At 46.9% G+C, this 14,474-nt stretch overlaps 1 protein-coding gene across 6 annotated transcripts in view; it reads right to left on the bottom strand.

Moving 5' to 3' along the window:
- Window positions 1-14,474, bottom strand: part of RPTOR (regulatory associated protein of MTOR complex 1) — a 416,632-nt gene that overhangs the window by 323,597 nt on the left and 78,561 nt on the right. For all 6 annotated transcript variants that reach the window (XM_024350719.2, XM_024350720.3, XM_063799998.1 and 3 more), the window contains exon 2: window positions 13,062-13,164. In XM_024350719.2, coding sequence (XP_024206487.1) covers window positions 13,062-13,164 — 103 coding nt within the window. The remainder of the gene's footprint in view (window positions 1-13,061; window positions 13,165-14,474) is intronic.

The following is a 14,474-nucleotide window of genomic DNA, read 5'->3' as shown; positions in this document are numbered from 1 at the left end:
CAGTTTCCTCTGTGTGCTATCCTTCAATGAAAAGTTCACACTGAAAGCCCCATCCAGCACTCACTGCTAGGACAATCTTTGTAGTTCTTTGTGCCTTGTATTTAGCAGACACTTAATAAACATTTGTTAATTGACATATTAACTGAGTGCTGCCTACTAGATGAAGTGCAAATTTCTCTGTGTGGTTTTCAAGGACTCTGCCACTCATAAGTTGTGTAGCCTTAAACAACTCATTTTTGACTGAGAAAATACATAATAGCAAAGGGGCTACTTTGAAATTAGAAATGATTTTTAATGAGTCTATATTTTCCTAACCATAATGCCATCCCTGTCTGTTTTGTAATAATTAGTCCTGTATACAGTGAGAGGCGTGTGATCTTCCTCAGCTCAGGCGCAAAGCTTGGAGCCACACAGCTGCAGGCATCTGGGACAGGAAAGCTTCGCCCGGGACCCGCGGCCCTTGCAGCGTCTGTGGGGCTAGGACGGGAGCCGTACAGGAGCGATCTTTTACAGTCTGGCCCCGTTCTAACACTAGGCCTCACTCCTCACATAGCTACAAAATTACGTTCCTGTGTTGCCTATTGCTGTATTATACAAAAACCAAGAGCTAGACGGATTTTCAGCAGATATAAGGGGATGAACATGTCCTGTTTTAAAAAACTGTCCTCACTTTGGAAAGTAGATATAGGAGAGAGGTGGGCTCCAAGCAGTTAACCCTCTTCTTTCAGATTCCTTCAGAGGGGAAGCAGAGATACCACCTTGAGACACCAATGGAACTGGCAGAGAAAACAGTGTGTTAAACCTGGGCAACAAAATGAGACCCCGTCTCTACAATAATTTTTTTTTTTAATTAATCAGCATGTTGGTGCATGCCTGTGGTTCCGGCTACTCAGGAGGCTGAGGTGGGAGGATCGCTTGAGTCCAGGAGGTAGAGGCTACAGTGAGCCATGATCACACCACTGCACTCCAGCCTGTGTGACTCCGTCTCAAAAAAAAAAAAAAAAAAAAAGAAAGGAAGAAAAGAAAACAGCATTTTAAACCATAAGCCCCAAAGAGCCAAGGTTTCGGCTGTGGGCACAGAGCTGTGCTGGAGCATAGGGCTATGACTGGCCGTGGCTAACGGGTGCTACTGACCCCCCAGGCCCAAAGGGAGCCCAGCTGGTGTGCCAAAACCCAGCCCCTCGGACCTCAGAATGTGGGCTCATGCTCTTCCTTCAGCTCTTTGCTCTTGCCTCCCATTGCCTGCCCTGACGTCTCTACCGCAGCATTCTCTGGCCTTCCAGGCCGTTCAAGCTTGACCTCGTATTGGTCTCTGTTCTACTGCATGGATCCTAGTCTTACCTCCCCAGGTGTACTATCAGTGCCTTGAAAGCAAGAGCACAGCTTACAGTTCCTTGTATATGGCACTATGCTCGACATATACGTTTCCACCTAACCAATATCTGTTAACCAACTTGACTGGTCTATGAATCCCAAATGGTTGCAAGAATCAGTGACGAAGTCTGTGCAAGTGCTCTGTAAACCCACGAGCCACCGCCAAGGGCGATCACGACTATTTTCAGCTCATCTACCCAAGGTCTCTTAATGCTCACGTGTTTGCATTAAGAAGAGAAAAACAAAGCTAAGAGCCTCCCAAACGTTCCCTTGGGATGACAGAATTTCCACACATCTGACAAACCTTTGCATTCTCACCTCTTCTGATACACAGCTACCATTAGCTGGCACACAAAACCATTTCCGCTAAATGACACTCCCTGCTCAGCATGCAGCTCATCCGCACTCTGCTGCCACAGCAGAGTTCCCCAAGAGTGGGGCACGCGCAGCTCTTCAGCAGGATTGTTTTTAGTATTACTGTTGTAGTATTTAATGTTGGGCCATAAAACAAAACAGCCTCTCCCCTGCTTCTCTGAAAAGGGACAAGTGTCACTTCTATGAACTAGAACAGCATCTTATTATCCAGAGGAGGGCGGAGCAGGGGTGGGAAAAGAGGTCTCAGCCGTCGGCAGGGGCAGGGCTGGAAACGCAGGCGTGTGCTGTGACCCCGTCTCGCCAGTTCCAGCACACTCAGGACCTGGATCCCATTTCTCACGAGCTGACTCCACAGCCCCAGGCTTCATCCGGATGACCTAGCAGGGAGGCCATGACACCCAGAGCCACACTGGGCATGGGCCCTTTGTTTGCTCACAGACATGACGTCTGCTCTCCCTCATCTCTGGAAGGAGTGCTGTCTTCCTGCGTGGTTCAGGCACACACAGTTAGCCTTATTTTTCAAGCTTCTCAGACCCCTCTGACATCAGCACAGACCACCTTCCGCTCCACCCCACCCTGCACAAAAATGATCCCCATACTCAGGGTTCTACATAAAGCACAGGGGATTCACACACATTGCTACCTGCATATTGGATGTTTAATTTGTAAAACGAAATAAGCAGCACCGTGCATCTACTCCCAGAATCTGCTGGAGACCTTCAACCCTGAGTGAGCGGCTGTCCTGCAAGGCTACACGCCCGGCAGTGGGGCTCAGTGAGGTGTGTTCACTGCAGCCCTCTTTCGTAGTCAGCCCCACAGAAAGCAGCGGAAGAGGCACAGATTCAGGAAGCAGCTCATGCAGCACCTTGGCCCCTGCTCGCCATGCAGCACTGGGGCGTGTTGGGGAGGGGTGTGGGTGATCTGGAGTGGGGGTACTGGGGCGTGTTGCGGGGGTGTGGGTGATCTGGAGTGGGGGTACTGGGGTGTGTTTGGGGGGTGTGGGTGATCTGGAGTGGGGATACTGGGGCTAGTGCTATGTTCTGAATATGTCCCCAAAAATGTACGTGTTGGAACGGAAGCCCAATGTGGTAGTATGAAGAGATGGGGCCTTCAGGAGGCGATCGTGTTTCATAAAAGGGCTGGAGGGAACTAGACGCGCACTTCTGCCTTTCTGTCCCTTTCACCGTGACAGGACACAGTGTTACAGCCCCATCTTGGAAGATGGACAGGGCCCTCAAGAGACACCAGACCTGCCAGTGCCTTTAACTTAGATTCCTCAGCCTTCAGAACTGCGTGAAATACATTTCTGTTGTTTGTAAATTACCCAGTCTCGGGTATTCTGTTACAGCAGCACCAACAGACTAAGACAGTGTTGCAGGGGTAGGGATGCTTGAGGCGCCGTGACGTAGGGGTCGGGGTGTTTGAGGTATTGTGATGTTGGGGTAGAAGTAGGGACTAGAGTTGGGGCGGGGGAGGTGAGGACCAGTCTCTGCACCAAACCAGGTCTCTGCTCCCAGTTAATTCCCCTACCCTGCCATGAGGTACACGGCATCACTAGCTCCACCTTACAGATGAGGAAACTGAGGCCCAAAACAGTTAAATGTGTAGCACAGCTGGAAGGAATAAAGCTGGAGTCTTGATTAACACAAAAATCTCGATTTCTAGTAATAGACCTCAAAATGCTAAGACCAAATATAAAATCCTGAGGTCTGCCTTCTAAACGGTAACATGTTTGTAAGTAATTTGATTGCACCAATCCCTGTAAGGAAGGCTTCCTCCATGGCCCCTGTCATTCTCATCTTGAGGAAGGCAGAGCAAACCCATCACTGAGCCCAGCCCCAACACTAGTACCCCACTCCTCACCTTCCTGGCCAAGCTGCCCCACAAGCTTCACCACCTCATCTGCCTTCACTCTTCAGGTCGCTACAATCAGCCTGGACACCACCTCAGCCTTGACAATGCTGACCAGAAGCTCCTCCATGCACTCATCCGGAACCACCCTGGTCCTCCTCTTTGGCACCCCTCTCTGCACCCTCAGGGCCCTGCCTCTGCCCGACACCCTCTGGTCTAGTTCGTACTAGGCGCTGACCTCCCCTGGGTCCTCTGGTCTACAATGAGCTCCCTTCTCCCACCAGATCCACTTTCCACTGGATGGTGGCTCCACTTGGAGGTTCCTACAAGCACCACCTATGCCAGCCGGCCCAGCTCCCATCCCAGTCTTGGTTACTGGTGTATCATCCTTCCCTCGGCTGGCCAGGCCTGAAATCTAAAGCACTTGTTGAAAATGCTAAAATCCCTTCTTCAACAATCCTAAAGCCACAAGGTGGGTCTGGACAAAGCTGGCATCTGTCTCAGGATGATGGGAGCCACACTGGCCTGGAATGAGCTCTCAAGTCTGACTGGGCCCTGAGCCCGTGCAGAGGAAGAAGGAGAGGTGTGGCTGCAGAAAGGTGACCGTATGGGTGTTGGACCAGGGCAGTGAGAAAGGCAGACATTGGGGGTGAAATGGCAAAGGATAACGGGGTCTGAGAGGAGCAGCAATGGCAGAGAGGAGAAGAGGGTTCACACAGGAGGAGGCACCACATTAGCCAATACAATAAGGACAAAGGATACCAAGGTTGTCACTGTCAGAAGATGCAGCTACAAATATGGAAAACCCCCATGAGGTGGAATAGGAGGCATGAATGTACATGTAGAGAGGTACAGAAACCCCGAGACAAATGTGTACAGAGAGAAGCACACGCACATAGTATGCACACGCGGTATGCACACACAGTATGCACACACACACACTATGCACACACTATGCACACACACACGGTATGCACACACACGGTACGCACACGCACACAGTATGCACACATAGTATGCACACGCACAGTACGCACACACACAGTATGCACACGCACACACTATGCACACACAAAGTATGCACAAAGTATGCACACAGTATGCACACACATGGTATGCACACACACGGTATGCACACGCACACAGTATGCACACATAGTATGCACACGCACAGTACGCACACACACAGTACGCACACGCACACAGTATGCACACACACACAGTACGCACACGCACACAGTACGCACACACACACAGTACGCACACGCACACAGTATGCACACACACAGTATGCACACGCACACGGTACGTACACACACAGTATGCACACGCACACGGTACGCACACGCACATGGTATGCACACACACACAGTATGCACACACGCACACAATATGCACACACACAGTATGCACACATACATAGTATGCACACACATGCATTTCCTTGCTCTGTCCAGCGAGAGAGGTCCCGGGAGCAATAGCACGCCAGTTCAAAGAGAACACCTGGCACCCAGATCTCAGTTTCTAACACCACATTCCACTAAGAGGAATGAGGCTGGGAAAAAGACTAGATGAGACAAAGTAAGCACATGCTCCACGAATGATGCAAACAAGACAGAAGCCAAAGAAGCCGGCCCAATGGGTTCCCAACAACCAGAGGGAGACAAGCTCGGCACCAAAGGATAACACTGGATTCTAAATCCACTGAATGAAAATGGAGGCCATGAGTTCAAAATGAAGAAATTGAAAGTCACGAGGAAAGGAATATTTGCACAATCTCAAAGCACTTCTTCCCGAAAATACCTATCAACTACAAAGGGGAATTTCACAAGAGGTCCAGCAGGCGCCAGCTGAATCAGGTGAGAAGATCTGCATGACCAGTAATGGATAGATCACAGCCCCGCATCACCTGGTGCAGCCCACGTGAAGCAGGCAGCTCTGCGTGATGCTCCTGCCAGCGAAGCATGACCTAAATGGAATCATTAGGAGACACCGGAGACATTCTACAAAACAAAGAGGCTGCCACCTTCAAGCGCCAGGGTCAGGAGGGTCACAGAATGCCTGTGGAACTGCTTCAGACTGAGTGAGAGGAAGTTAGGATGGCGCATGGCTGAGCAGGATCCTGGCGCTACAAAGGACATTCCTGGGACACTGGCAAACCTGCATGCAGCGGAGGCTTACGTGGCAGTCACATGTCCACGCGAATGTTCCTTGATTTTGGTGACTGCATTGTCATCTGGAAAGAGAAACTCCCGGCTGGCAGGAATTACACACTAAGGAATTCAGAGGTGCCGAAGCACCATGTCAGCCGCCTTCTCTCAGTGAATCAGAAAGGAAACAGCTTAGTACTATACTTGCAACTTGTGGAACTTTTTTTTCAAAATAAAAAATGGGCCTAGTGTGGTAGCTCATGCCGGTCATTTCAACACTTTAAGAGGCCGAGGTGGGAGGATCACTTGAGCCCAGGAGTTCAAGACCAGCCTGAACAACAAAGTGAGACTCTGTCTCCACAAAAAATTTTAAAAGCGTGGGGGATGCACATCTACAGTCCCAGCTACTGAGGAAGCTGAGGGAGGAGGATGGCTTGAGCCCAGGAGTTTGAGGCTGCAGTGAGCTATGATCACGTCACTGCACTCCAGCCTGGGCAACAGAGTAAGGTCCTATCTCACAAAAATAAAAATTTTAAAGTAAATAAACTAAAAAATAAAAGTGGGCTGCTATACACTCCTGCAAATGTGCTGATTCAAATCACTAGGCTTCTTGTTCTATTATGCCATATTGTTAAAACCACCATCACCAGGACCAGGAACCTACCCGTTTTTTAATAAAGGCCAAATAAAATTTTTCCAACTTAGAAAAGGCACATGCCCTCCTAAACTCAAAATTCACTTGAAATTATTAGAAAGTAGACGATATTCCTAAACTGCAGGAAAACTTTTAAAACTCAATTTTTAGAAATCTCATTTCCTGGATCTTTCACACCAAGAAAGAAGCATGGAGTTTTTCCATTCTCATTAACACTGTGTAAATACTGATCAAAGAGACTGTGTGGGAGAGGGCGGTGAGCTCTGATAAAAGCGCAGGCTCCTCAGGCAGGGAAGAGCAACTGGATCCTCAGATGACACCACCTACACAACCCCGAAGGGCCTGCGCGTCCTGTCCCCGGAGCACACACAGGGATCCGCATGAGGAAGGCTTGTTTGAAAAGCCTAACATAAGCATCGCTGTAGAGGAAGAGAAAACAACTGATTACATTCAGCTGTGACGAGGGACGGATGAAGTGGAAAGAGTCCACGGTGGCTAATAAGAAGTCAATTTCAACCAGCACAGTCACCGGGAGCCAGCAGTGAGCCAAGAGAGCATCTGAGAAAATCAGCCACAAAACACGGCTGCTCCATCATGGGGTGTGGGGGACAAGCAGCCTGGAAGGGGTGAGGGAACTGTCATCCTAAAACACCCTCACATAGTGAGACAGCCAAATAATGCAGGAAAAACAACATTTATTTCCAATTCAGATTAGATGAGATTTAGATGAGAAGAATTTGGGGTTTTTTGAGACAGGGTCTCACTCTGTTGCCCAGGCTGGAGTGCACTGGCACAATCATAGCTCACTGCAGCCTCGACCTCCCAAGCTCAAGCAATCCTCCTGCTGCAGCCTCCAGAGTAGCTGGGACTACAGGCATGCCTGTCATCTCAAAATCAGCCACCCTGCCCTCCTAATTTTCTGATTTTTTGTAGAGACATGGTCTCTTACTATGCTGCCCAGGCTGAGAATAATTTGTAATTTTTGTTAAAGCAATAAAGGGAACTTCTGCTTTTGCTTAGGATGTAGAAAGCTGGGGGGAAAGAGTGGCTCCAATCCTATCAACATGAGAAAGCTGAATAATCACCGACATCATCACTTTTCTTGAGCTCATAAGGGAGCTGAGACCGCAGGGCAGACAAACCGAATCCCACAGGCCCGTCCTCTCCGAGAAAGCCGGGGCACATGCACAGCCCATCTTTGAAGAGCGCAGGTCTGCACAAGAAACCAGCTAAGATGGTAACGTGTCCTCGAGGCCCCAGTGTGGGCTTGCATATCCGTGTGGAAACACAGGGGGTCCAGGCACAAGGGGCGCTCACAGTCTCCTGCATGCACCCCCACTGCACCCCCACTTCATGAGAAGCATCCGCTGGAGGCAGCACAGAGTGTGGAGAGGCTTGAAGTCCACCTGCCCCCAGAGACCTCCTCCCCTAGGAAGCAAAGCAGGAGACCCTCAGTCCACAAGAACAGGCACACACTCCTGTACCTGGGGAGTGGGAGGAGGTACAGACAAAACCTACCTTGCTCACCATGGGCATAGAACACACTGTCCCAAGACACAGGTGAAGAGCATGGAGGATGGGGTGAGGGAAGGTGCAAAACAGCCTACTCCTGGGATAGGAGCAGAACACGCCCTGGGCACAGAATTCTACACTGAATCGAGGCAGACATTTGCCATCACTGAGGGACAGGTGAAAACACTGCAACCGCACTACGCCCAAGGCCCAGATGCCCAGGGCCTGCCTAAGACTAAAGAGAGACCAGGACCACAGAGAACTCCCACCACTCCACAGCCTGGCACTGAGTAACTAGCAATGGAAATCCTGTGCCAGGAGACAGGCAAAGCCAGGGACCACTCAGTGAGGCACGTGGGCAGGCACAGCTCAGGCTAGGGGTGGAGCAGGAGCCCTGGGAAAACCCCCTGGCCTGCCTGTACCCAACCTAATGCACGAGGACTGTGCTGGTCAGCCTTATGTGTCCACTGGGCCAGGCCGTAGCACTCAGCAATTCAATCAAGCACGAACCCAGGTGCCACAGTGAAAGTACTCTATACACGTGGTGACATCCACAATCAGCTAACTTAAAGTAAAGGAGATTTTCTTTGGTAATATGGGGGCCTCATCCAATTAGTTGAAGGCCTTAACAGCCAAACTGAGGTTTTCCTGAGAAAGAAGAAATTTCTGCCTCAAGATCACAAGACATGCATGCATACATACATACATACTTATACACACATGCAGGCACACATCTACTGCCCCTGTTTCTCTGGAGAACCTTGACTAATCACTCTAAGAACTCTAAGCACCAACTAATCACGCTAAGAACTAAGAGTGCTGTTGCAGTGGGTATAACCATTACAACAAATTCCAACCCCAGTTAACTACTTACTAAACTATAGACTATGCAACTTACCTCATTCGCTATTGTTCTTCTACACACAATGTCCAGCATGCAATTAAAATTTATAAAGCACAAAAAAAGCAAGGAAAAGCAAATTACAGTCAAGAGATGATAAAGGAATTAGGAGACTCAGACTCAGGGCTGACCCTGTTTTCTGAACTATAGATCAAGGACTCTAAGGTAACCATGATGAACATAGCAGAGGCTCTAGAAGGAAAGGCAGGCAATATGCATTTCCCCTAGAGATGGAAACTAAAATAGTCAATGGAAATGCTAGAAATAAAAAATCCAGTATCAGAGAAAAAGAATTTCCTTGGCTGGTTTATCAGCAGACTAACAAAAGCTCATTGTGACATGGGAGAGAACAAACGGAGGAGCTGCAGTACAATGTCCAACAGCGCAATACATAGAGAGCTGAGTCCCAGAAGAGAGAGACACATGGAAGAGCTGCGGTACAATGTCCAACAACACAATACATAGAGAGCTGAGTCCCAGGAGAGAGAGACACACGGAAGAGCTGCGGTACAATGTCCAACAACGCAATACATAGAGAGCTGAGTCCCAGAAGAGAGAGACACATGAAAGAGTTGTGGTACAATGTCCAACAGCACAATACATAGAGTGCTGAGTCCCAGAAGAGAGAGGCACACAGAAGAGCTGCGCTACAATGTCCAACAGTGCAATACAGAGAGATCTGAGTCCCAGAAGAGAGAAACACACAGAAGAGCTGCAGTACAATGTCCAACAACGCAATACATAGAGAGCTGAGTCCCAGAAGAGAGAGACACACAGAAGAGTTGTGGTACAATGTCCAACAGCGCAATACATAGAAAGCTGAGTCCCAGAAGAGAGAGACACACAGAAGAGCTGCGGTACAATGTCTAACAGTGCAATACATAGAGAGCTGAGTCCCAGAAGAGAGAAACACATGGAAAAGCTGCAGTACAATGTCCAACAACACAATACATAGAGAGCTGAGTCCCAGGAGAGAGAGACACACAGAAGAGCTGCGGTACAATGTCCAACAGCATAATACATAGACAGCTGAGTCCCAGGAGAGAGAGACACACAGAAGAGCTGCGGTACAATGTCCAACAGCATAATACATAGACAGCTGAGTCCCAGAAGAGAGAGACACATGGAAGAGCTGCGGTACAATGTCTAACAGCACAATACATAGAGAGCTGAGTCCCAGAAGAGAGAGAAAACAAACAATAAATATTTGAAAAGATAATGGGAACTTTTCAAAAATGAAGACATCAAACTACACATCCAAGAAGCTCACAGAAACCCAAAAAGAATAAATTTCACAGGTGCAGTACTGTGCATCCATAGTCCCAGCTACTCAGGAGGCTGAGGCAAGAGGACCACTAGAGCCCAGATGTTCAAGTATAGCCCAGCCTGGGCAACATTGAGAGACACCCATCTCTAAAAGAAAAAAAAGGGTGGGGAGAATAAATTCCAAAACAAACAAACAAACAAAAAACTAATAGGTTATAGATAAAGCTACTGAGAATATAAAGGGAACATCTTGAAGGTTGCCAGAGAAAAATGAAGCAAAATATACAGAGAAACAAAGAATTACAGCAGACTTCTCAGAAACTGCTAGCCAGAACACAACAGGTGACTGTTTTAAAAGACAGTGCTAAAAGAGTCAACAGAAAATTACATACCCCAAAAAAATACCTTTCAACCACAAAGACAAAATGAAGAATTTTCCAAACAGAAATCTAGGAAAATTTAATGCCTACAGACCAGCACTGCAAGGTATGTTAGAGTAAATTCTTCAGGCAGAATGATTATGATACCAGATAGAAACTTGGAACTGCAGAAAGAAATGAATGGTCCTCAAAACAATAAATATGAAGGTAAATATAAAAGACATTCATTATTTTTAAAGATCTTTAAAAAACCGACAGTTCAGCAGTTCCTTAAAGAATTAAACATACACTTGGCCAGGCGCGGTGGCTCATGCCTGTAATCCCAGCACTTTGGGAGGCCGAGGTGGGTGGATCACCTGAGGTCAGGAGTTCGAGACTAGCCTGACCAACATGGAGAAACCCTGTCTCTATTAAAAACACAAAATTAGCCAGGCGTGGTGGCGCATGCTTGTAATCCCAGCTACTCAGGAGGCTGAGGCAGGAGAATCGCTTGAACCCGGGAGGCAGAGGTTGTGGTGAGCCAAGATCGTGCCATTGCACTCCAGCCTGGGCAACAAGAGCAAAACTCCGTCTCAAAAAAAAAAAAAAAAAAACACAAAAAACAGTTTAAACATACGCTTAACATATGAGCTAATAATCACAGTCCTAAATATTAACCAGAGAAAATATGTCCACACAAAGATCAAGTGCTTATAGCAATTTTATTCATAATTGCCAAAAACTAGAAACAACCCAAATGTCTGTCAACTAGTAAATGGATAAACAAATTGTGAGAGAGCCATAAAAATGGAATAAAGGAAAAAAACTACTAATGCACGTAGCTACACAGATGAATCACAAATAAATTCTGCTAAAGGAAAGAAGCAAGATACAAAAACTACAAACTATATGTCGCCACTTAAATGACATTCTGTAAAAGGAAAAAATCAGATCAATGGTTTCCAGAGGCCAGAGAAATGAGAGGGGATCGATTACAAAGGGACCCAAGGGAACTTCCTTGGTGTGACAGAAATATTCTATACATTGATTATGGCATTTGTTACATGACTGTACATATTTGTCAAAACTTAAAGAAATGTACAGCTAAAAAATGTGAACTTTACTGTATATAAATTGTATCTCGGCCGGGCATGGTGTCTCACGCCTGTAATCCCAGCACTTTGGGAGGCCAAGGCGGGTGGATCACCTAAGGTCAGGAGTCTGAGACCAGCCTGGCCAAAATGGTGAAACCCCATCTCTACTAAAAATACAAAAATTGCCTGGGCCTGGTGGCAGGTGCCTATAAGTCCAGTTATTGCGAGGCTGCGGCAGGAGAATGAAATTCTGACACATGCTACGACATGGATGAACTTTGGGGGCATTATGCTAAGTGAAAGAAGGCAGAAACAAAGGGACAAATATCAGTCTACTGATATGAGGTCCCTAGAATGACAAATTCATAGAGACAGACGGTGGAATGGTGGTTACTAGGGGCTAGGGGAAGGCAGGAATGAGGAGTTGTGTAATGGAGACAGAGTTTCTGTTTGGGATGGTGAAAAGGTTCTAGAGATGGACAGTGAGGATGCTTGCACAACATTATGAATTATTTCATGTCGTTCAATTGTACACTTAATAATTCCTAGAATGAAAAATAATAATAATAATAATAATTCCTAGAATGGTATTTTGTGTTGTGTATGTTTTACCACAATTAAAAAAAAAAAACAGTCTCTGGACTTGAACTGCATACAGCTCTGCTACTTACAGGACAACCATGAGCAAATTACTAATCTCTATGTCTCATGTTCCTCAGCTCTCAAATGGAGACTAGCAGTAAACCCTACCACACAAGGTTGTTGTGAGCATTGCAAAGTGCTTCCAGTGGCGTCTGACACACTAGAAGCATTCAGCAAATGATGGCCATTATTATTATGGGCCATGATCCATTATGTGACGCTTTGCTGGAAGTGGTTCCATTTACCTTTTCTACATTTCCATGCAGGAATCAGTCATTCCATTTTTTTTTTAAGTGTACATAGATACTATGTGTGCCAGACAGAACAAATATAAAGTAGAAAATTGGCCTGTAATCCCAGCACTTTGGGAGGCCGAGGTGGGCGGATCACGAGGTTAGGAGATCGAGACCATCCTGGCGAACATGGTAAAACCCCATCTCTACTAAAAATACAACAATTAGCTGGGTGTGGTGGCGGGTGCCTGTAGTCCCAGCTACTCAGGAGGCTGAGCCATGAGAATGGCTTGAACCCAGGAGGCAGAGGTTACAGTGAGCCAAGATCATGCCACTGCACTCCAGCCTGGTGACAGAGGAAGACTCTGTCTCAAAAAAATAATAATAATAAATAAAAAATAAAGTAGAAAATTATATAAGCCAATAATCATCACTGTATTGATTTTTCTGGAAACACTCTCTCCACTACCAATCACAGGTGAGCGCATCGGAAATTACTCAAAGGTGATGTGACTCCAGAAAGAAAAACCCCTCAGATTTGCACAGCTGGAGACGGGCCCCTGGACCAGACCACAGGCTTGGCGAGCCCCGCCCAGGCCAGAGCCGGCCAGACGGCCTTTGTGGCAGCGCGTGAGGGAGGCGTACTCACCGATCCAGCATTCCAAGCGTGCACAGGGCGTGGTCTTCACCACATCGGGAGGGTCCACACCAACATTCAGGCACAAAACCAAGGCAACACTGACTGTCTTCATCTGAAAACACAACAGAAAAAATATATATATATTTCAATATGGAACTCGTTTATGTGTTTTTCCAGCTTTTAAAATGTCCCCCAGAACACTGAGCCCCTTCCCTACCCACCTGCCCTCCAGCCAGTCCTCCGCCTGTCACCTGGCTACCCCAGCCCTAGTGCAGGAGTAACGCCCTTCTTTGAAGGCAGGGTTTCACAGCAAAGGGGGCAGGTGGTGAGAGGGACGTGGCAGGAAGGGCTATTCTCAGGCTTCCTTATGATAAATCTCCAGAAATGGAATTATTTGATCAAAAGATATAAACATTTTAATGCACTCAATACATTCTGCCAAATTCCTTTGCAAAAAAAATTACACAAATTTACATTCCCACCAGATATTAAACCAGATGTAAAATTCTTGTTATTTAAAACCATCAATCATTTAATGAGAAAAGCTGTCGTATTGATTTAGTTTACATTCGTTCACATCAGTGATGCTGCCTGGTTCTCCTAGAGTGCCTTCACTGCCTGCGTTGTTCACTCTCCGTGGACCATCTACTCACTACTCATTCCTCGTACTTACACTGCGGCCTGGCCACACTCACCTCTCGGCCCTCAAATCCACAGTTCCCTCTGCTGGGAGTTCCCCTCCCCCGGGTCACCTGGCCGGCTCTGACTCTCTCCTCAGATCTCAGTTTAAAGATCAATTTCTTGGGGAGGCCTTCTCTGGATACCCCTCGACACACCTTCCACACTGCCCATCGGGGTGGAGCCAGCTGGGGAACGCTGCGATCGCACCTGTCCTTTCCTCCCGGCAGAGCTCCGGCCCATGGATGCTCCTCAGTGGGCCAGAGACTCAAGTCCACTCATTTGAACAAAACCCTGGCCCGGACCAGGTGCTAACTATCTGCTGAATGAGGGAAGACATGTATTTTGGTACAGTGTTTCTGTTTTACATTGACCCTTTAAGCCGTCTGGATGTTATTCTGGTATATGATACAAGATAAAGATTAATTTTTTCTCATAAAACTAGCCAGTTGTGTCAATCCCTGTTAAATAATCTGCCCCAAACTCACAGGTGTGCACAGATATATGTATTAATTCTCACAGAGACAAAATTCTATTTCTGGGTAATCAAATTCATCCCATTAACCTATCAACCAATACTTCTACTAGTACTACATTAATTTAACTAATTTATCTTTATATTTCATAATACTTGGAAGGGTCATTTTTCACCCTCAAATTTTAATTTTACTTAGCTATTTATATTCACTTATTTTTTTCAAATTAATCAGTTCTTCAATCTTTTAATCCCATTGGGATTTTTAT

This window comes from Pan troglodytes, chromosome 19, assembly GCF_028858775.2.
Source record: "Pan troglodytes isolate AG18354 chromosome 19, NHGRI_mPanTro3-v2.0_pri, whole genome shotgun sequence".
Classification (NCBI taxonomy): Eukaryota; Metazoa; Chordata; class Mammalia; order Primates; family Hominidae; genus Pan; species Pan troglodytes.
This window is presented reverse-complemented; position numbering and strand designations above follow the sequence as displayed.